This window comes from Aquarana catesbeiana, linkage group LG13, assembly GCF_042186555.1.
Source record: "Aquarana catesbeiana isolate 2022-GZ linkage group LG13, ASM4218655v1, whole genome shotgun sequence".
In the NCBI taxonomy this organism is placed as follows: domain Eukaryota; kingdom Metazoa; phylum Chordata; class Amphibia; order Anura; family Ranidae; genus Aquarana; species Aquarana catesbeiana.
The window spans coordinates 135,377,287-135,401,811 of record NC_133336.1 but is presented as its reverse complement, the minus strand read 5'-3'; the positions used below and the strand labels follow the sequence as shown (position 1 = coordinate 135,401,811).

General features: G+C 44.7%; 1 protein-coding gene across 1 annotated transcript in view; it reads right to left on the bottom strand.

Moving 5' to 3' along the window:
- Positions 1-24,525, bottom strand: part of EXD1 (exonuclease 3'-5' domain containing 1) — a 559,324-nt gene that overhangs the window by 474,514 nt on the left and 60,285 nt on the right. The window contains exon 2 of the mRNA XM_073610706.1: positions 18,806-18,874. Coding sequence (XP_073466807.1) covers positions 18,806-18,874 — 69 coding nt within the window. The remainder of the gene's footprint in view (positions 1-18,805; positions 18,875-24,525) is intronic.

Here is a 24,525-nt window from a genome sequence, read left to right as displayed (position 1 = left end):
CTAAAAAGGAACTGGAACTACCCTGTGACTGAAGTCTTTGAAAGGCAGCCAGTAAATCAGTTTTTAGCTGATGCGCAGAAATAGAAGTTCCATTTTATATCCCTTTGAAATGACATATTGGAGCCAGAGGTCTGGGATTTCTTGGCTCCAGACTGGCACAAATGGCAAAAGACTTCTCCCAACTCAGATAAGTGGGGGGGGGGGGGTTCACTGTGAGGAGGGTTTCTGGGTAGGCATGGTGGACTTGGGCCTCACGCAATCATGGCATTTGCCCAGCTCTCCTAGCCACTTTTACTCCTAACAGTGGCATTTTGGCATAAATAGCTCCTGGTGCTTGTAAACGCATGTAACACATTGAGGAGTTAACTCATTTCATTGGCCAGAATGAGTTATTCTTGTCACTGAAATTACCTAATGTTAAAGTGCTAAACATGCATTTAATTGCGTTTACACGCTTTTTCTGCCAAAACGCCACTGCTCCTGGACACGCTGGCAGTGTGTTTTTTTCTGCTTCTAAACACCTATGCATGCATGGATACATAGGCCAACTTGCAGGGGTGTTTAAAGGCAGAAAAAAAAATGCCAGACATCACTATTAAAACATCCAGCGTGCAATGTATACCATTGTATGCGGATATATGGATGTAAATATGGTGGTGTATGCCTTTTGTTGTGCTCTGTACTGTATGGCATGTACTTCCCTTACTATTGAATTAAAAATACAAACAAAAAACATGTCCAGTGTGCACGAGGACTTAGAGGGCCAAAGCTTTGCAATAAAAGGAAGCGCTAAGCTTTGGTTTTAAAATAGACTTCTGGGGAGAGTGAAAGGCTTGTTTTGTTGAGCAGAAGTAGTAGCTAAAGGAGTAGGAGACTAGGGCTTTTTCTTATGGGGTAGGAGCATCTTCCTCCCAGTAACACTTGTGATAAATTTATTAAGGGATTCTCAAAACAGGAGCTCACCATCAAAAGGTATTCATAAAAGGTGCCTTTTCCAAGCAGGTTTTAGCCACAATTTCCTGCACATATACATAGAGCTAAGACATTCTAAAGACTTGGTAAATTACATACCGCAGAGCATCCATACAAAACAATAAGAATGAAGGCATCAGCTGCACTTGTTCCAAGAAAACAGAGTCAGAGACAGGTTTGCGTTCTCCATTCATTAGTCTAGTTTCAATAAATCGGGCTCACAGACATAGTATTAATAGCTGGCGTCATGGCTAGACCTACAAGTACAGGAATCCTTGAGAGTTCCCCAATAGGAACTGTAAATTGTTTATTGTATAAGGGACCTTCAATTTGTACATGAATAGGAAAAGCTTTTTTTTTTATCTTGCCAACACTTGCCCATAGGGGTTTTTTTTTTTTAACTTAGGGGTGGAGACTCAATATATGCATCCCCATTTGCTTTTCTTGATTTTATTTATCCTCCATCTCTGATTCTTGAACAGGGTCAGGCGAAGAGTGGCAGTGTAGGTTTTTTGGCCCTTGGAAACTAAGGTTTTAAAAGTCCAGACAACGGGGCAGAAAAATGTCCTTTTATATCAGGCCGCATTATATGCGCCTGAAAGGGAGCTAGAATCAGAGAAATAAAGCAGGGTCATAGGACATGGCTGTTCCCTTGTTCTGGAGCAATCAACCTGAATGGTGTTTTGTGTTTCCTATTGGGCTTCCTGTCCCACCTTCCTTGTAATCCACCATTGCTAAGTGAAGGGATCCTTGTGGGGTACTCACAGAATGGATGCAGAGGAACTGGGTTTTGCATGTCCAGAACACAGCCCCTCTGCTCTGTATCAGAATGTGACATGAAATCCAGCAAATGTGGTGTGCACATTTTCAGCCAATATGACAGCTATTACGCTCCGGTGTACATGTTGCTTAATACACTGACCATTTCCTCTTGCAGCTGCTGCTGGCATCGCACTCCAGGCTGATAGAAAGAACTAGAAAAGCTACAATTTCTGGGGAAATTGTGTGAAGTGTTCTTGCCTCCACCTACAGTAGTCTACAACTGGAGTGGGCGGAGTAACTGGGTGGAGTGGCTTGAGTAACTGTGAAAAGTGTTAAAAAGCCTATTATTTTAAAAAGTATAAATATTAGTAAAAAAGTTGAAGTCCCATCATTAGCTGAAAGAGCTGAACATTTTTTTCAAAAATGATTTTTTTTTTTTTTTTCAAAAAATAGGATTTTTGTACTCAACGTAAAATCCTTTTCTCTGGAGTTCATTAACGGACACAGCTCCATTCTCTTGACCATAGGGTTATATCTTCCTCCTTTCAGGAGAGACTCGGCAGAACATGCATTGCATGTGAAAAAAAAACAGAACTATACAGTTCCGCCCAGGGGGCAGTCCCTCTGATATAATCCCTCAGCCTACCTCCTGCAGCTCAGTACGTCAACAAGCAGTATAACGTAATCAAAAGGAGGGGTGGGTGCTGTGTCCGGCAATGAACTCCAGAGAAAAGGATTTTACATGAGTACAAAAATCCTATTTTCTCTTTTGTTCATTGACGGACACAGCTCCATTCCCTTAACCGTAGTAGTAGTCATAACGAGGGGTGGGAACAGCAAAACAGAACTTCACCCACAACCAGAAGTGCTCCCCAAAAGGAGGAGTTACCCTCTGAATCAACCGCAGTAGAATCTGCGGGCAACAAATGCATCAAACTGCATGAACAACATGAACTTTGTAGAACAAAAGAGAAGAATGTAAATTGCAACATTACACGGCCGCCTGCAGAACTTTGCGGCCAAAGCAAGCATCCGAAGATGCGCTTACATCAACCTTGTAGAACTTGGTAAAGGTGTGAATTGACGACCAAGTTGCCGCCTTACACACTTGGGAAACTGACGCTTGATGTCGGAAAGCCCAAGAAGTCCCAATTGCCTTAGTGGAATGGGCTGTGACAGGAAAGGGGGGTACCTGCCCCATCAAGGCATAAGCCTGGACCACGATCTGTCTGATCCACCTGGAAATTGTAGTCAACGAGACCGCTAGCCCTTTTTTCTGACCAGCCACTGAAAAACAAACAGTGAATCTGCCTTCCGGAAGGGAGCCGTGGCAGACAGATATACTCGTAGAGCCCATACCACGTCCAGGGAATGGAGGGCTACCTCTTTAGGATGTGTCGGCTTAGGACACAGAGATGGAAACACAATGTCTTCATTGAGGTGGGAGGCCGAAACCACCTTCGGCAAAAAAGAAGGTTGCGGACGCAACACCACCTTATCCCTGTGGATAATCAGATAGGGCGACTTGCAAGACAAGGCCGCCAGCTCTGAAACATTCCTGGCAGATGTAATAGCCACTAAAAAGACCACTTTCTGAGACAGGGTCAACAAGGGAATTTCCCTGATGTTCTCAAACGGCGGTTTCTGAAGCGCCAACAGCACCAGGTTCAGATCCCACAGAGGTAGAGGTGGACACACCGGAGGAACTACATGCCGAACCCCTTGCACAAAAGTGCGCAACGAGTGAGACGCCAGGGGTCGTTGGAAAAAAAACAGCCAAAGCTGAAATCTGTCCCTTAACGGTGCTCAAGGCCAACTTCTGGTCTACTCCTTGCTGTAACAGCAGGACTCTAGCCACCGATAAGTACGTGGGCACCACACCATCTCCTCACACATGGAGATATAAGCCTTCCATGTACGATGATATATCTTCCGGGAAGAAGATTTCCTTGCCCTCAGCATAGTGGAAATGACCGAGTCCGACAGACCTCGGTTCCTTAGCACCTGGCTTTCAACAGCCACACCGTTAAAGCCAGCGACGGTAAAGCAGGATGAAGTATCGGACCTTGCGATAGGAGATCCTCCCGCACGGGCAACTGCCAAGGAGCATCCGCCACCAGGCAGTATCAGGTCGGCATACCAAGGACGCCAAGGCCAATCTGGGGCAATCAGTATGACTGGGATCCCCTGGCCTCCACTCTGCGGAGCAGACGTGGTAACAGTTTGACATAAATCAGCCAGTACTGCTCACATGGAGCCTCTGACGCGTCTGCCCAAGGATCTTTTGTCCTGGACACGAACCTCCGCACCTTTTGATTGAGCCAAGAGGCCAGAAGGTCCACATCTGGTGTGCCCCACCGCAGGCAAAGAAGCCTGAACACCTCCAGATGGAGAGCCCATTCTCCTGGGTCCAGCATCTGACAACTTAGATAGTCCGCCTACCAGTTTTCTACTCCCGAGAGGTATATAGCCGACAGGGCCAGTACATGTCGCTCTGCCCACCGAAGGATGTGAGCGACCTCCCATGCTGCGGCCGAGCTTCTCGTTCCTCCTTGATGGTTGACATATGCCACCTCTGTGGGGTTGTCTGATTGGATCCTGATCGGACGTCCTTGTAGTCTCATCGACCATGTGGAGAGGCATAGCCTGATCGCTCGAAGCTCGAGCACATTGATCGGTAACTGGGATTCCTCCCTCAACCAGAGGCCCTGTGTCGATTGTACTCCCAATACACCACCCCAGCCGGTCAGGCTGGCGTCCGTTGTGATTACCGTCTGTAACGAGCCCCTTGCTCGCTCGGTTCCACTCTCCCAACACTCCTCTGCAGCTATAGAATCAGATTGCAGATCGCAACATCTGATTGTTCGGTCATCCAATGCTCCGGGATTAGAACTACAGCTATGTGCCGTTCTAAGCCAGTTGTGATAGCTCAGAACAAACACCAGGCAGGCTGTATGCAAGTTCACCCAGGAATCTCCTTTATTGGAAAATACAGGCTCTTTTATACACTAAAAGTGGAGGTGCATACCTCCGGCTCATATTACTCTAACAATACACCTGTAACCTAATTAACATGGGCTAATTAACTAATCCCTTTAGACAGCCTAGATCAGTGTTTCTCAACTCCAGTCCTCAAGGCGCCCCAACAGGTCATGTTTTCAGGATTTCCTTCAGATGAAACAGCTGTGGTAATTACTAAGGCAGTGAAACTGATCAAATCACCTGTGCAAACTAATGGAAAGCCTGAAAACATGACCTGTTGGGGCGCCTTGAGGACTGGAGTTGAGAAACCCTGGCCTAGATGACTGAGACATGACCTTTAGGCCAGACTGATCATCTTGTAGCTCAGAAAATCAACATTATCACAATGGCAGAGTTACCGTATTTATCGGCGTATAACACGCACTTTTTTCCCCTTAAAATCAGGGGAAATTTGTGGGTGCGTGTTATACGCCGATCCCCGTTAATTGTGATCGATCGGCGGCGTTGAGTCGACACTAGCACCGACTTCTTGAGGTTCAACACCCACCCAAGAGTAGAGTGTGCATGGTGATTGCCACATCCTCCCTTAATTCTGAGACAGAAGCTGCTCTCAGGAGATCGTCTAGGTAACCCACGATTGCGATCCCATGTTGTCGCAACAACGACAAAATTGGAGCCAATACCTTGGTAAAGACTCGAGGTGCTGAAGCCAGACCAAAAGGGAGAGCCACAAACTGGTAGTGGTCTTCCCCTACTGCAAATCGCAGAAACCTCTGATGCCTGAGGCATATGGGCAAGTGCAGGTATGCATCCTGGAAACCAAAGAGACTCCAGAGAGTCCCCCTGATGGAGTGCAGCGACTACGGAGCGAACTGATTCCATTCTGAACCTCTGTACTTTCACAAAGCAATCAAGGGCTTTTAGGTCCAGGAGTGGACGTACCCCTTCTTTTGGGGACTACAAACAGATTGGAATAAAATCCCTAAAACCTTTCCGTTTCTGGAACAGGCACTATCACCCCGCGGCTGGGCAGGTCCCTTACTGCCCCAAACAGGGCCTCCCAGCGAGGCGGGAGTAAGGGTATGCTGGAGGGAAAAAAATCTGTTTGGTGGCCAAGAGAGAAACTATCTTGTAGCCCGATGAAATCAATTTGCAGACCAATTTGTCGGACAGCCGAGAGACCCACCGAACTGCAAACTCCCGAAGGCGACCACCCACCCGTGTGTTGGGCGGGGGCAAACCTTCATGCAGAAGCACTTTTGCTCGCAAGCTTGCAAGGCCAGGGACGCTTCTGTCCCTCAGTAGTCGCCCTGTCGGACTGGGAACGTTTACCTGAGGTCCCAGGCGGATGAAAAAGCCTCTTGAGCGGAAAAGGAGGGCCTTTGCCTGCGACGTGGCTCCTTACCCTTGCTGGACTGTGGGAGCAAAGTGCTCCTACCACCCGTGACATTCTTAATAATGTCATCTAGTGAGGATCCAAAAAGCCATTCACCAAGGAAAGGCAAATCCGTTTTTTTTAGATGCCTGGTCCGCAGACCAGCATTTCAGCCATATCAGGCGCCGCAGCACCACTGCTGATACCGATGCTCTGGGGAGCAAAGAAGTGTATCCAGGGCCACATCACAGACATGCTTAAGGCCTTGCACCAATTGGTCTGCTAGTTACACGCAGACAGGAGGAGACTGCTGTTTCTCCTATTCATGGTGCAATAGTTTCACCCATTCAGTAAGGGTCTGCGACACTAACGCCGTGGCCAGTACCGGTCGTAGCGCTGACCCCACTACCGTAAAGATGGATTGGGCCACTGCTTCGGCCCTCCTGTCGGTAGGATCCTTAAATGCAGGAGTCCCTTCTACCAGGATCGTGGGTACTTTGTTTAACCTGGACACTAGGGGGTCCACGACCGGAGGAGTCGACCATTTCTTAAGAACGCTCTCCTCAAAGGGGTAACGCATCGCCATTAGTTTTGGGAACGAAAAGGTCCGTTGCGGGCTACCCCATTCCCTGTATATGAACTTCTCAAAATAAGTCAGATACGGAAACACCTTAGGTGTATGGGCTGGCTTACGGAACCCAAAAGGGACCGTCACCTCGGCAGAGGATCCTGCCGTATCCTGTATTTTCAGGGTATCACGCACAGCGGTGATAAGTGCTCCAACTAGCGCTTTTTCCTGCGCGGACCCGGACACGGAATCATCCTCACTGTCCGATCAGTCCTGGTCAGCGTCCTCTGACACATCACATCAGAGCAGGGGCCGACAGTCACTGCGGGGCCCAAGTCTGAATCAGAGCTCTCCCCGGAGGACGGGGGGGCAGGGGCCGTTTCTTACCCCCCTTGCGCCCGCACGCTGTCTCCACCCTGGCAACGAACGATTCAAGGACCGCCGACAAAGCGTCCAAAAACACTGCACTATTTGCAGGTGAGCCGGTTGCAATTAAAGGGAGATCTGGAGAAGTACCAGTTTCTGATGCCATGCTGACCCTTCCTGTCTGCCACCCTTGGGGAGTTAAGACAAGGTGTATTGTCCCACCCTCCTAGCTGCTACAGGGGGTTCCCACCACAGGACTCACCACCCTGACCGAGAGCTGTGCCGTGCTGCTGCTGCTGGCTGTATCCTGTGAGAATGCACAGGTGTCCTGGAATGAAAACCGCACTGTTCTGAGCCCAGGGAACAGCGATGTGCGGAGAAAAAGTGCGACAGGCTACAAGAAAATGGCCGATGGGCGTCCTGTACATAGAACAAAAACACAGGGAAACTGGCCCCCGAGCTCCAGGAAAATGGCCGCCACTCACATTTCTCACAGGGCTAACAGAAAATGGCCGACATCACAACTGTACACAGAGATGTACCTAGATAATGGCGCCTTACAGCGCTATGGCGGCAGCACACAGAAGCCCACAGACACCCAGAAACACAGTATCAGGGACACAGACAGCCACCACAGCCCCCCATCAGGGATAAGAGCCTCCCGGAGGACCCCTGCCCAGTTACACACACCGCCAATCTGCAGCATCCCCCACAGGGGGGAGGGAAAAGAAGGGACAGGGAGAGAAGAAAGGGAGAAGAGGGACCCCCTAATCGACCTCCCAGGGAATGCCCAGCTGCTCAGTCCTGCCGAGACAGGAAGAGCTGTACTTACCCTCTGGACGAGCTGGGACATCCCATCACAGACCCACACCCGAGCAGTACGGAGTGGCTGCGGGCCACAGCACACTGTGAGAAAGACATCCGTAGTCCGGTCATACGTGTGCCCTGGAGCTTGGAGCTCACTGGCCGGCCCTGGAGCCTGAGGGGCATGTTGTGGCCGACCCAGCGTGTAGCTAGGGCCTGCACATGCTCGATGGCCAGGCTGGGGAGACTACAAGGATCTATATTTATCCAGCCTGTCACCCAGCCGGCTGTTAATAGAAGATCACAGGATCTTAAAAACCTGCGCAAAAAGGCAAAATCCAGAAAAAAAACCCAGGACCAATGGTCCAGATAGGGAGCCTATAGGAAGCCAGTGATACAGAGTAAGCGATGGCTTATGCGGCTCCTGCTGCTTCCACAGCCATTTGCTCCCTCCGCTGCTGGTGCTAGCTCATTGCACTCTGATGCTCTGGGATAGTGAGTTGGCAAGCACAGATTGTGATCAACTGGTTGCCAACCCCAGGCATGTGCCTCCGTACAGCAACTGGATTGCATTGTACCACTGTACCATGCAATTGGATGCAGGCAAACGCAGTACATTTGCAACCTACGTTTGGGGTGTTAATACTTGCACCTGCTGAAAATCGAAAGTGCAGTGCATTCTAAACGCGGTGTGAGAAACGTGCACAAAACATGGATTTCCAACACTGCGTTCTGGTGTGAACTGGCCCTCACTGCAGTTTGATATTGGTAGAATTCTGCTTCAAAATCACAATAAAACAATTCTTAGTGGTGTACTCAGACCTTTGAACCCTAGTGCACATGGCGAAAACGAAGCAAGCTATACCAAACACCGATACGAATGAAGGTCCAACTTACCCTTGTTAATATCAAGGTCCATGCGACAAGGATTTGTCACTTCACCTGGGCAAAGGGTGGGGGTCAAGGACTAGAGATAATTTATTTTCATAGGACTTTACGCCAAACATTCCATGAAGGCACTGAGGCTGGTAAAACCAAGGTAATTAGCCCAAGAACTGCAGCTCAAGAGGAAAAAAAAAAACCCATGGCCCTACAAAAAGATAGAGATATATAGATATAGAGAGAAAGAGAGATAATAGATAGATGGATAGATAGATAGATATATTAGGGCTGGGAAAATTAAAGATTAATTCCTTGATTAATCGTAATTTTTTTTTGACCAATCAAAATTCTTTTGATCGGTACGCACCTCTCCGCCGGCTTCCAGGTCTTAATGGAGTTCCATCGGAGATCCGGTGACTCCTCCCCCCTTCCTCAAGTGCCTCCGTCTGCTAACGAAGGGAAGGGGGGAGGAGTCCGGTGAAGTCGATGTCCGTGAAATCATAAATTGAGGAAGACAGATCCTAACGATTTGATTGATCTCACTGGTCAAAGTATTCAGATAAACATCTATGTAAATCCTGGACTTGGCTATGAAAATCAACATATCTGAGGGCTTTTCTGGCTGTCAGTTTGACGATGAACTGACATTGATTGGTTATCCAGCAATCAAGAAACATTTATGATGAGGGCACTTTTTTTCCAAAGAGCTGACACTTTGCTGTCTCAGCAGGTGATGGATGTCTCTGGCTCTACATCAGTCCCCCGATGCACAACGGTGCTATTTAAATAAACTGTAGGGTGACGCCGTAGCCCAGCCCCGCTGAGGAAGTTCCGATTGAACGTAACGTGTACGGGGGAGGAGCTACGCATGGCGTTAGCTAAAAGTAGCTGGATCTGTATGTGCGTTATAATTAATCGAAATTGGTGGATAAAATAAAATATATTTTACACACGCACAGTCCCCGAGTTATGAACATCCGAGTTGCGAACGACTCCTACGAACGGAGACGGAGTGACATCCCGGTGGTCCCGGAAATCGCTGAGTAGCCGTCTTTCAGAACAGGACACATCCCACACTGCAGTACTACATGTACTGCACGCCTGATATACAGGTCTGCATATCCAGAAGCACCCAGAACACCCCACATTGACCAACAAACCTACAGTCCCTAGCTCGTTGGTAACTTGGGGACTGCAATAAATAGATAGAGAGAGATATATATATATATATATATATATATCTCTCTCTATCTATATATATCACACACACACAGTTGTGCTCATAAGTTTACATACCCTGGCAGAATTTAGGATTTCTTGGCCATTTTTCAGAGAATATGGATAACACAAAAATGTTTCTTTAGCTCATGGGTGTTTGGCTGAAGCCTTTTATTATCAACTGTGTTTACTCTCTTTAAATCATAATGGCAACAGAAACTACCCAAATGACCCTGATCAAAAGTTTACATACCCCAGTTCTTAATACCGTGTATTGCCCCCTTTAACATCAATGACAGCTTGATGTCTTTTGTAGTATTTGTGGATGAGGCTCTTTATCTTCTCAGTTGGTAAAGCTGGCCATTCCTCTTGGCAAAAAGCCTCCAGTTCCTGTAAATTCTTGGACTGTCTTGCATGAACTGCACGTTTGAGATCTCCCCAGAGTGGTTCAATGATATTGAGTTCAGGACACAGATGGCCACTCCAGAACCTTCACTTTATTCTGCTGTAGCCAATGACAGGTCAACTTGGCCTTGTGTTTTGGAACATTGTCATTTGGAATGTCCAAGTACGTCCCATGCGCAGCTTCCTGGCTGATGAATGCAAATGTTACTCCAGTATTTTTTTGATAACATACTGCATTTCATCTTGCCAATAATTTTGACTAAATTTCCTGTGCAGCTCACACATCCCCAAAACATCAGCGAGCCACCTCCGTACCTTTCATCATAGGCCTTGTTGACTCCTCTCCAAATGTAGCATTTATGGTTGTGGCCAAAAAGCTCAATTTTGGTCTCATCACTCCAAATTACTGCCAGAAGGTTTGAGGCTTGTCTCTGTGCTGTTTGGCATATTGTAAGTGGGATACTTTGTGGCATTTGCATAGTAATGGCTTTCTTCTGGCGACTCGACCATACAGCAAATCTTTCTTCAAGAGCCTCCTTATTGTACATCTTGAAACAGCCACACCACATATTTTCAGAGTCCTGTATTTCACCTGAAGTTATTTGTGGGTATTTCTTTGCATCCCGAACAATTTTCCTGGCAGTTGTGGCTGAAATTTTGGTTGTTCTACCGGACCGTGGTTTGGTTTCAACAGAACCCCTTGTTTTCCACTTCTCGATTAGAGTTTGAATACTGCTGATTGGCATTCTCAATTCCTTGGATATCTATTTATATCCCTTGCCTGTTTTGTACAGTTCAACTACCCTTTCCCGCAGATCCTTTGACAATTCTTTTGCTTTCCCCATGACTCAGAATCCAGAAATGTCAGTGCAGCACTGGATGAAAGATGCAAGGGTCTGTCAGGAGTCCAGAAACTCATTGACCTTTTATACACACACACACACACACCAATTACAAGCAAACAGATCACAGATGAGGATGGTTACCTTTAATAGCCATTCAAACTCCTTTGTGTCAACTTGTGTGTATATATACATACACATTAATAGGAAAAAGGAAAAAAAAAATATTAGTTCAACCAACGGAAAAAAAAATTAAACAAAAACCTCAATAATCGCAATCCAATACCCAGAGTTGATCCTAAGGAAGGGAGAAAAATCCACCAAAAACGCCTGACCCAATTTGCTCCAGTGGGGGGAAAAAAAAGTACCTTCCTGATCCCTGTGAAGGAAATCAAATTCCCTGGATCAACTATCCCTGGTGTTAATTACCCATGTATATACAGTCAGGTCCATAAATATTGAGACATCAACACAATTCTAATCTTTTTGGCTCTATACACCACCACAATGGATTTGAAATGAAACGAACAAGATGTGCTTTAACTGCAGACTTTCAGCTTTAATTTGAGGGTATTTACATCCAAATCAGGTGAACGGTGTAGGAATTACAACGGTATGTATATGTGCCTCCCACTTTTTAAGGGACCAAAAGTAATGGGACAGATTAACAATCATCCATCAAATTTTCACTTTTTAATACTTGGTTGCAAATCCTTTGCAGTCAATTACAGCCTGAAGTCTGGAATGCATAGACATCACCAGACGCTGGGTTTCACCCCTGGTGATGCTCTGCCAGGCCTCTACTGCAACTGTCTTCAGTTCCTGCTTGTTCTCGGGGCATTTTCCCTTCAGTTTTGTCTTCAGCAAGTGAAATGCATGCTCAATCGGATTCAGGTCAGGTGATTGACTTGGCCATTGCATAACATTCCACTTCTTTCCCTTAAACTCTTTGGTTGCTTTTGCAGTATGCTTTGTGTCATTGTCCATCTGCACTGTGAAGCGCCGTCCAATGAGTTCTGAAGCATTTTGCTGAATCTGAGCAGATAATATTGCCCGAAACACTTCAGAATTCATCCTGCTGCTTTTGTCAGCAGTCACATCATCAATAAATACAAGAGAACCAGTTTCATTGGCAGCCATACATGCCCACGCCATGACACTACCCCCAGCATGCTTCACTGATGAGGTGGTATGCTTTGGATCATGAGCAGTTCCTTTCCTTCGCCATACTCTTCTCTTCCCATCACTCTGGTACAAGTTGATCTTGGTCTCATCTGTCCATAGGATGTTGTTCCAGAACTGTAAAGGCTTTTTTAGATGTTTGGCAAACTCTAATCTGGCCTTCCTGTTTTTGAGGCTCACCAATGGTTTACATCTTTGTGGTGAACCCTCTGTATTCACTCTGGTGAAGTCTTCTCTTGATTGTTGACTTGACACACATACACCTACCTCCTGGAGAATGTTCTTGATCTGGCCAACTGCTGTGAAGGGTGTTTTCTTCACCAGGGAAAGAATTCTTTGGTCATCCACCACAGTTGTTTTCCGTGGTCTTCCGGGTCTTTTGGGGTTGCTGAGCTCACCGGTGTGTTCTTTCTTTTTAAGGATGTTCCAAACAGTTGATTTGGCCACACCTAATGTTTTTGCTATCTCTCTGATGGGTTTGTTTTGTTTTTTCAGCCTAATGATGGCTTGCTTCACTGATAGTGACAGCTCTTTGGATCTCATATTGAGAGTTGACAGCAACAGATTCCAAATGCAAAGAGCACACTTGAAATGAACTCTGGACCTTTTATCTGCTCCTTGTAAATGGGATAATGAGGGAATAACACACACCTGGCCATGGAACAGCTGAGCATCTAATTGTCCCATTACTTTTGGTCCCTTAAAAAGTGGGAGGCACATATACAAACTGTTGTAATTCCTACACCGTTCACCTGATTTGTATGTAGATATCCTCAAATTAAAGCTGAAAGTCTGCAGTTAAAGCACATCTTGTTCGTTTCATTTCCAATCCATTGTGGTGGTGTATAGAGCCAAAAAGATTAGAATTGTGTTGATGTCCCAATATTTATGGACATGACTATGTTAGTATCCCATTATATTTATGTTCATTTAGAAATGCATCCAGCTCTTATTTTGTGTATTTGAGCGTTTTTATGCACGATTTGCGCGCATTTGAGCTTTGGCGATTTTTTTATTAGCCAATAGAAAAAACTTATCTGTTGCTAGGTATTTCAGCTTTTTAGCTTTTCCCCTAGCTTTTATTTATATTTTAATATTATTCATTTATTATTTTATTTTTTTCGTTCGGGTAAGGGGTTAGGTTTAATATACACGGGACGTTTCTACAACCTCTCCTGAACGATTTAACTTGACAGATAGTAACCCACATGCCGCGTTTAGCAGCGTTTGAAAAAAATTTTTTTCTTTTTAATTTTTTTCTACATAGCCAAAAATGAAAAACGCCTGTAAACGAAACACGGTTAAACGTGAGTTACCGCGTTTAGAAGCAGTTGGCGCTTGAAATGCCTCTAAACTCAGCATCTGAACTAATTTTTTTGCTTTCCAAAAAGGCCTCTAAACTCAACTGCCTATTAACGACTAAACGACCCTGTGTACATGTACTGATAAGATAACAGAGGAAAAAAGCAGTTGAAAAAAAATGCTCAACTGCTCCTAAACGTCCAATTAGTGGCAGCAGTGTACATGAGGCCTTAGAGTTAAGGTTAGGTTAGGATTAGAGGTTAGGGTGTCACATACTGTATATACAGTGCTCAGCATAAAGGAATACCCACTTTTTAAAAAGTAAGATTAACAATATCTCGAACACAAGAACAATTGACAAACTGAGTTTTATTGAACATTTGTTTAGCTCATTACATGAAAATAAGGTTAATAACAAAATCCTCGGCTTTACTCAAATTAGTTGATGCAAAAATTAGGGTTGCACCGTTACTACCATCAGTACCGATGCCGAGCATTTGCATGAGTACTTGTGCAAATGCTCTGATGCTTGACCCGATACTTGGGCAGCCTCACATGTGATCAGTGCGGTGGTGAGGGGGAGTTACAAGCACCGATCTACCTGTATAGCTTTTCTGACAGCTGCTTCTCCTCTTCTCCCTCCCATGGCCGTCAGGGAGATCGGTGCTTGTAACTCCCCCCACCGCCGCACCAATCACCCCCGGCTGTCCCCCTCTGTGCTCCCCATGTCCTCCTCCGGGTCCCGATCCATTTCTTCCTCTGAGTCCAACCTCTGTGCTCCTCGGCTCTCCAGGTCCCTATCAGTTTTGTCCTCCAGGTCCCCCTGCGTCCTCCCCAGCTTTCCATGGCTTCTTCCGGTCCCCCCATGTCCCGGATCTTTCAGGATGGAGAGCAAAGGAGCCAGTAAATCAGCCCTTCCTTTTCCGAATGCAGTGTCAGTAATCACTGCCTGCCCACTCATAACTAAGCATCGTAAACTGTTTACGATGCTTCAGTATATGAATGGGGAGAATCTCTATTCTCAGTCCCTTTCCCTGTCTTAAAGGGGAAATTGCAGGGGTCTATCATACCCAATATCGCACCAAAGGGCCCCCCCAACATGGCTAATGAAAAAAAAAATGTAACAATATTTAAACGTTAAATTGTTACTACTGACAGTACATGCCTCATCAGTGCCCCTCATCAGTGCTGCATATTGGTGCCACTGTCGCATAACAAAAAAAAAAAAAAAGCATCAGTAACCGGAATCAGTGAGTACTTGAAAAAAAAAAAAAAAAAAGTATCGTACTCGTTCTTAAAAAAGTAGTATCGGTGCAACCCTAGCAAAGATGAATACACCCCACAACAAAAACTACTACATCTAGTATTTTGTATGAACTCCATGATGTGAAAGGATAGCACCAAGTCTTCTGGGTATGTATCAGCAACCATGAATCAGACCGAGGCAGAAGTTTAGTTAAATCACACTGGTTTAATAATAATAATAATAAGGTAAACAGAGTAAACGTAGTCAAAACAAGCCAGAGTTCAGTAACCGGATCGGGTAGTCAGCCAAGCAAATGTCAGCGAGTCAAAGATAAATGTAGTAGTACAGCAAGCAGGATCAGGAGTCAGAAGGAACGTCAGCCGAGCAAGTCTTCAACAGGAACGCAGGAGAAAGTCTCTGTGATGTTGACAAAGGCAGAGATCAAGTGAGCTGGACGGCTTCAAGTAGGCAGGACTAACGAGCAGAAGCAACAACAGCTGGGTAACTGTGGAGAGAGATGGGAGCTGGCAATTAGCCGACAGCTGAGCGGCCAGCTCAGAGAAGGGCGGGCTGAGCCCAGCCCTGACAGTTTGGAATGACCAAGTTGGTGACATATTGCAACAGCTATCTTTTTCCACTCTTCAACAACCTCTTTTAGAGCCTGAATGCTGAATGGAAAGTGATGCTCAACTTGTCTCTTTAGAATTCCCAATAGGTGTTCGATTTGGTTCAGATCAGGAGGCATACTTGGTCACTGAATGACTTTCACCCCGTTTTTCAGAAATGCAACAGTGGCCTTAGAGGTGTGTATTGGTTCATAATCATTTTGGAAAAGTGCACGACGATCAAGGGCACGGAGTGATGGTAGCATCTCCTCTTTCAATATAGAGCAGTACATCTGTGAATTTATGATACCATCAATGAAATGCAGCTGCCCGACACCAGCAGCACTCATGCAGCAACACAGGAGGACATTGCCACCACCATATCTCACTGTGGACACCATGCATTTTTGTTTGTACTCGTCACCTGTGCAACGCCATACAGTTTTGAAGCAATCAGTTCCAAAAACATTTATCTTGGTCACCACTCCAGAGTCCCAGTAGTCTTCCTCTTTTTCAGCATAGGCCCTGGCAAATTCTAGGTGGTGTCCCAGTTTGGCTTTCTACTTCTTTAGCCAACTGCAGTGAACTTGCTTGGCCATTTTCGTCAACCCTTCTCATCAGAAGAAGCTCCTGTCGAGGTGTTAACTTCCGTGGATGGCCTGGAAGTCTGTTATATGGTTGCAGTTCTATCTTTGTTAAATGTTTGTATCACTTTTGCTACAGTATTCTGACTGATAAGTAAAGCTTTGCTGATCTTCTTGTAGGCTTCACCTTTCTTACTACCATCAAGAGTGCAGCGCTCTCCTTCAATATGTTAAGTGCATAGATTAATTATTATATAAAGTTCATCAGTGATCATAAAAATAATAATAAAATACAATTAGATAGATCAAAGTGAGTCCATATTTCATTGCCAGTCCATAAAGATATAGATGTTAGATTGTAAGCTCCACGAGCAGGGCCCTCCTATTCCTTCTGTATTTAACTGAATTGTAATTGTACTGTCCCCCTTTTTATTGTAAAGCGCTGCGTAAACTGTTGGTGTTATATAAAGCCTGTATAATAATAATAATGTACAAAATCTGTGAAGCGTGTAATCCCATACACCAAAAACAATCCTAAGTGTATCAAACTTTTTCTTCACCCCACCTAAGGGTGTCTTCTCACCTACTTGGGTGGACCCCACTAGCTAAAGGAGGCTAGTATGCACCTTTGCAGTGTAAAAGTGGCACTGCTTCCACTGACAGATCAAATTCCAGTCCACAGCTCTCAATGTGGTGTTATACATGTAAGAGGCAAGAGAAAAAAAAACTATAGTGCAGATCACCCCATACAGTATAGTGTCCCATAGAAAATGTTGATTCTGAAGGGAAAGGTTTTCTGACAAATCTGTTGGGGTGTACTCATTTATGCTAAACACTATCTTTATATGCGAATGACACTTTAGTATACCAAGCAGATCTTAATGCTTTACTGCTTATTAAATTGTAGAGGAATTTGGCGATTACTCTGGATTTTGAGTCAACTGAGACAAATCTAGCTGGTTTCCCATAGACCAGGACGCAGTAGCTTGCGTGCACCTGTTCTCATTTTTACATATAGTTTAGTCCTTTAAATATCTTGGCGTGATTGTCCAGTTGCCTCTGCAGTCCTACATTGTCAACAATGTACTTCCTCTGGTGTCCCTCTTGCAGACCAAGACTAAATAATAGATGGATCTTCCCCTAGACTTGATGGGTAGAGAAAACCTGCTCAAAATTATTTTTCTTCCCAAATTCATATATGCAGCGGCTAATTCACCATGGGGGACAGTCCCCTCGAGTGGCATTGACCACCTTTAAGCTACCTACCCATATGGCGGGTCCTGTCCTTTCCTGATTTATATTATTTAGCGACCCATCTGGTATATGTGCATGACTGGCTTATTATTCCATCCCCGGGGAATGCCTGCATGGTAGTGGAGGCAGCTATAGTGTCCTCCTTTGAGATCCTGCACAATATGGTATACAGGCCTGTGGTGCCGACTGATGTGGGCACTTCGGTCTCACATACTGCGCTTAAATTATTTTCCCAAGCTCAAAAACACATGCAGGAGTCCTCTTGGCAAACTTCACCCAACGGCCCACTCTAGCTTAACCCTACCTTATTGGAACTTTTTTACCCTCCCAGATCCACAGTGTTGGTCTACTAGGGCAATTAAATACCTACATCAATTACATGAGGGTCAGGAATTTAAATAATTTTCATAACTCAAGGATGACTATCATTTTTCAGACGCTCACCTGTTATTATTGCACATCTTCTATTTCAATGACAAAAAAGGTTATCCTTATATCATGGAAGGGCACCACACATTTATCAATAGAGACTTGAAAGGCTATGATCAATGGTAACATCTCACTCTAAGTTGACCCTCGAGCTTAGGAGGGAACCCCAAATCTTTACGAAAATGTGGCACCGTTGGTAATCCTCACACTACTGCCTCGGTAGAGCGAGGAAGGTAAATTGCACAATTACTTTGTTAATTGACTCCTGTGTATTGATGGATGTTACCAACTGCACAAACTGTACTTTATTGTTGATATTGGCATATGTATCCTTGACTGATTGTAAGGGACACTAGGCTGAAGGGAGTTTAACAAGACACGTGGCCACTCATTAAAATTAGAAGAAAAGAGGTTTAACCTTAAACTACATAGAGGGTTCTTTACTGTAAAAGCGGCAAGGATGTGGAATTCCCTTCCACAGGCGGTGGTCTCAGCAGGGGGCATTGATAGTTTCAAAAAACTATTAGATAAGCACCTGAATGACCGCAACACAGAGATATACAATATAATACTGACATATAATCACACACATAGGTTGGACTTGACTGTTTTCAACCTCACCTACTATGTAACGTGTTCTGTTTTTATGGGCTCTTTGAGCCTTGGTGCTCATTTTTGTTTTTTTGCATTTCAAACAAACCCTTCAACCTCCCCTATTGTATGTACAACTAGTCATCTCACAGATGGCTGTACATGCCACATGCAACTTCCCAGCGTTGGGAAAATGATGGGATTTTTACACCAGACCTGCCTTTGTTTCAGAACACAGCAGGCATAGTCGCACCGCCCCCCCCCCCCCCCGTCCCCCCATCTGGGTGAATGAAGACTTTAGGATACAAATTAACCATTATGGACCCCCTTCCCTCCTGAGAAATTCTGTAATTTAGCATAAAAAAATTATTATAAGTTCTTCATCTGATTTCCTCCGGGTCAATAATACATATAATTAAAAGTATATCAACATTACCATTCAGAATATTTGGGCCAAAAAACAGCCTTGGTCCCCGCACAGCTTCCCCAGTCTTCAAATCCTTTACTGAAATATAAAGACACTTGTTAAACTCAATGGATAAACCGTTAAAACGTTAAACAGTTAGGAAAAATATGGCACCAAAAGTACTTTACAGAGCATTGATTAAAATACAGGGAGGAAGCATGTGCTAATGTTTGCAAAGTTCAACAACTTCTTAGGCAACTTAATTTTTCTATTTACTGGAAATTAGCATGATGTGGATATACTCTGCCTGTACACCATGCTGTTGGATAATCATGTGGTTTCCCCAAATCTATTAAACTAGAGCAGTCTAGCAAAGCTCTACACAAGGTTGCTCCTACCTTTTACCATAGCTCCCAACTACTGTATCCCTGATTTTATGGAACTGATCCTGATTTGGAACAAAGTCCCTCTGTCCCACTTTCCTCCTCATTTGTCGCTCATTTTGGTCTGATCTATCCTGGAGACCCAGAGTAACCGTGAAGACCACCTACAACAGCACATCTTTTTACAGATTATATGCTCTCCATGTAAACTTCTTGTAAAAAGGAGAAACTTGTCTCTTCAAGCTGATTATCCCTCTATCTTCCTGAACTCTTCTATACCAGAAACATGTGGGACTAAAATGCCAGGACAATGCTATAACTTGCTGGTCCAATAGGCGCAACACAAAAAAACAGGGCTTCTGCCTGCCCTTCCCCTGCTCTCTTGACAGATGTGAAAATAGGGGGGGGGGGGGGGGGGTTGGGGAGAGAGCCTCACACAGATCTCTTCCAACTGGTTGTAAAAAAGGGAAAGTGTTTCCCATGCACCTGAAGTAGCATCCCTTGTTTTCTTTAGGGTGTTCACTAGAAATGAAGAGGATTACCACTCCTCCCCCTTCCCTCTGTCAAACAACCATCTCTTTTTGGTGGCCTGAACTTTGCTGAAACTCATCTGAGACCTGTACCGCTGGTTGCAAGATGCACTCCCTTCTCTCTAAACGAGAAAATCAAATCTCCTTTTAAAAAAAAAAGTAAAACCACAGCATTTAGTCTTCGATGTAAGATCACCTTCCCAAACTTTTAGCTAAATAGCCCTGGTAGAGGAATTAAAGTAACAAAAAGGCAAAACTTCATTTTGTTTTGGAAAGAGTGGTGAGGGATTAAAATACCTGTCAGCTTTTATTGCCATGTGTCCCCATTAGGGAGACTTAGTCTCTCTATTTGTCCTTTGTACCATTAGCAATGAAAAAAAAAATGATGACAGATAACATAGGGGTTATAACCCTCCCTTACTTGATCCAAAATGGAAAAAAAAAAAAAAAAGAAGTTTTGCCTACTTTAACCACTTCAGATCCGGGCCATTGCCAAATGACGGCAACAGCACGGATCTACATTGCCGGGACGACGTCTATTGACGTCGTCCCGTGCATGAGCGGCGGAGGAAAAAAAAAACCTGATCACCGGCGGCCGTGATCGGGACATCAGTCCCAATCACTGCGATCATCTGCCCCTGCCAGTGACACAGCAATAGGCAGCAGTGCTGCCTACCAGTGCCCACCAGCGTCACCCATCAGTGCCCACAGTGCCATCAATCAGTGCCACCCATAAGTGCCCACAGTGCCACCCATCAGCGCCCACATCAGTGCAACAACAGTGCTGCACATCAGTGCCACCTATCAGTGCCCATCAGTGTCACCTACCAGTGCCCATAAGTGCCCATCAGTGCCACCCATCACTGCCCATCAGTGCCATCCATCAGTGCCTCCCATCAGTGGTACCTATCAGTGCCATCTATCCGTGCCACCCATCAGTGCCACCAATCAGCGCCACCCATCAGCGCCCATCAGTGGCCATCAGTGGCCATCAGTAGCGCCTTATCTGTGCCCATCAGTACCGCCTTATCTGTCCCCATCAGTGCTGCCTTAACTGTGCCCATCAGTGCCGCCATAACTGTGCCTATCCATGCCCATCAGTGCCCACCAGTGCCACCTCATCAGCGCATATCAATGAAGGAGAAAAATTACCTGTTTGCAAAATTTTATAACAAACTATTAAACATGAATTTTTTTTTTTTTCAAAAATTTCCATCTTTTTTTGTTTGTTTAGCAAAAAATAAAAACCCCAGCTGTGATTAAATACCACCAAAAGAAAGCTCTATTTGTGGGAAAAAAATTATAAAAATTTAATTTGGGTACAGTGTTGTATGACCGCGCAATTGTCATTCAAAGTGCGTCAGCGCAGAAAGCTGAAAATTGGTCTGGGCAGGAGGGGGGTTTAAGTGCCCAGTAAGCAAGTGGTTAATCAGAGAAAATCGCTCTAGCTGTGGCCTTCACAGATTCCACAGCAGCATCAGCCCAAAATAGCCAATGATTTAGCAACGAACAGCATGGATTCTTTAATCTGCTCTGTAGGAGTATCTGACAGGAGGTCACCTAGCCATATTGCGCTCTACCCATATGTTCAGATTCCTATCCAAACAGCTGGATACCAACGCTAGGCCTAAGGAAAAACGCAGACGCATCCCAAGAGCTCTTAAGGAAGGATTCTGCTTTCCCATCCATCTGATCTCTAACACAGAATCCTCAAAAGTTAGATCCATGTCCTTAGATACCTGTGATAAAGCTGCATCCAATTATCTAGGTCTCAAAGACATGGACATAATGAACCTGGTTGCACAGCCTCCATGGGATGGCAGATCTAAAGGCACAAAACGAGGAGACCATATCATCCTGCGTGGATTTAATATAATATTTCATAATAAGAGCAGTCTCTGACCCTGTGACTACCATAATACATTTCTTCACATAAAGCCTTACAATAGGAGTCTGAGAGCCTGGTGCCACAGTTCATGCACTTTTTATTATGTTTATGGTGCTTCTCCACAGGATTAGTCTAGGGAAAACTGAGAGAAAACCAAGATGGTACACCCTACCAAGCAATCATCTTTTAAGAAGGTGCCTACCAGAGTCTTACTTTTGATAACTAAAATCTAGCCCCAGATGCAAAGCCAGACTTCATCCACATGAAGGTCCTTTTGGGGTCTGTATTCTCCCCCTACTCCATTACAAGGTGCCAATACAGGAGGATTCCAATGACACTGTAAACTACCAGGCAGGGTCAAAAATAAGGGCTTTATCCGCCCCCACAGTGACGCCCTGAACAGCAGCCATATAAGCACCTTTGCGCTGGAATTAGGTCATCTGGCACTTGGGAAGCACATCATCAACCGCCTCCAGAAAAGCCATCGGACGCCACCCTGGTACACCTTTGGATTTCTTGTGCCCACCCACAGGTAGACATGCGCCACCAGAGAGGTTGGGCAATGACCACAATCAACCACCCAGGAAAAACAAGAAAAATTACCCTCAACTGGAGGGTCAGAAACACAATGAAAATGAGAACAAAGAGGTGGGAGAGGCCTTTTAATTGCTTTTGGCTGTGCATTTCTTGTAAAAGGAGGGTGCCGATTATCTCAGGAATCTGTCCTAAAGGGGATTTGGGAAAAAAATGTTTTTGTCTTTGTATACTGCAGAGCCACAAAGCTTGTAGGACTGGTACTTTCTGAAAGCGGTGATCAGAAATGTTTACAGTTTTTGGTTTTAAAACCCTAAATCCCCAATTGTCAGTATTATGCTGTTAAAGTTATATGCCACCCTCAGCACTTTAAGCAGCTGATTTTAACAATTACTGAGTAGGCAGCTTCTTCATATTTTAATCCATGTTCATGTTCCTGTGTAAGCTGGTTCCATGCCCGCCGCTCCAGGTTTCCAGTTTCAGGGTGGTTCCTTTCTCTTGCAGCATCCTTTGAAGAACCCCTTGCATTTAGGGACTTGAGTTGTGTCCCTTACAATTTGTGTGCATTAATAGACACATAGAGCCCCATAGACTAGGACTGCAATGCACTCCCCTGCTCCTCCCCCTCCCCCCAGCTTACAGACTAGCACAAAACTGCACTGTTGACTCCTTCCTGTTAAGGATACTAATTCAGGGAAACAGCTGTTATACAGTGCCTGGAAAACTAGAGTTAGTTTACCTGGTAAACTCCTTTTCTATTAATCTTCCAGGACAGCACGTGAGAGTGGCTTCACCCACCTAAAACAGAAAACACATAATACACAATCAAAGAGCACAGTCACCCACTGTCCTCAGTAGTAGGAAGAACCAAACACAACTAATGGAATAACATAATACCATAATAACCAAATACAACACAGAATATAGGGTGGAGGTCCATGCTGTCCTGGAAGATTAATGGAAATGGAGTTACCAGGTAACTCTAGTTTTCCCATTTCATCTTCCAGGACAGCACGGGAGGACATTATAGAAACAACCTATTAGGGTGGGCTACTGCTTCCAGGAACTATATTACAAGGCTATGTCCTGAAAGGACTGCAGAGCAATCCGGATGTGTCAAAACACCGTATGAAAATTAGACCAGGTGGTGACTTTGTAGATATGTTGGGAAAAAACTACGAATTCTCCCCACGCTGAGGTCAAAGACATAAGAAATGACCCAAATCAACTGGGCAGTTCGACTTTTAAAATTATGTACAGTGTGCCTTAAAATATGAACATGATCCACCTGCCTACAGAGTGCTTAGACACCCGAGCAACTGACTTGGGTCCTGTGAATAATAGCAAAAGGCTAATTTTATTTTAAGCAATCCAAATGATGGGAAAAAAGTAATTACTATGGCTTTGTTTCCTCTCTTAGGAAGGGTTTGAAAATAAGCCCGAAGCCTAGGAATTCAGAACCTCAAATCTATTATAACAAGTAACCAGTCTGGGATAAACGTATAGTGGGATTTCGTGAAGGCTAAATATCCTAAAAATAATTGTGCTTGTCCAAAAGTGTATAAAAGAAAAACATGCTAAAATGCTGAATAGTCTCCAAGCCATGCAGTGACCTCGGAGAGTAGGATTGAGTCCTAGAGCATTAGAGCATTGTTGACTAGGAGTATCCTATGAGGAGACTCGCGCTGTCTGTGTAGCATGGCACCAACAAGAGGGTTTTGGCTATTGAGGGCTGTAAAGAAAAACCTTGCCTTTTCCCTACCTTGGGGATTCCTGGATTACTACAGGCAGTAATGGGTAAGCTAGGAAAAACCTACATCACAAAAACTAGGTATGTGCCTAAGCCCTGGCCACCATCTTTTCGTCTAGGAAAAGGAGTTCTGAGACTTTCCCATGTAATTACATGCAGTCAGGTTAGCATTAGACAGCAACTATGAAACCTACTTAGTAATTTACAACTCTGCTATACCATGCATAGTAAATAACATTAAACTGAATATGAGTAATTTGCAAGGACATTCAGATACAATAACTCACACCATACAAAATAATCTTCATACAAGAGACATCGAAGGACACCTAGACAATAGGCTCTTGAATTTTCTAGGAGATTTCTGTCCCAATGCCATACATACCAAAAATGCATATGCCCATACCTAGGACCTTTCTCCGCTCTGAATGCTGGTACAGCAGCTATGTCAGTGTTTGGAAAGGAACTGGGTAACTAATGAACCTGACTATTTTATGAATTTAGTGTTTGAAGTCTGACTCTACTCCAGTAGTATATAGCACATTGTGATACTGATGCATGTAAAGTTATGCAGATCATTACTTCAGAAAACTGAGCCTGTAGCAGTAACAGAATGTTCCTATTGACTTGCTATAGCTGTTCTGTTAGGATGGCTGAGTAAATGA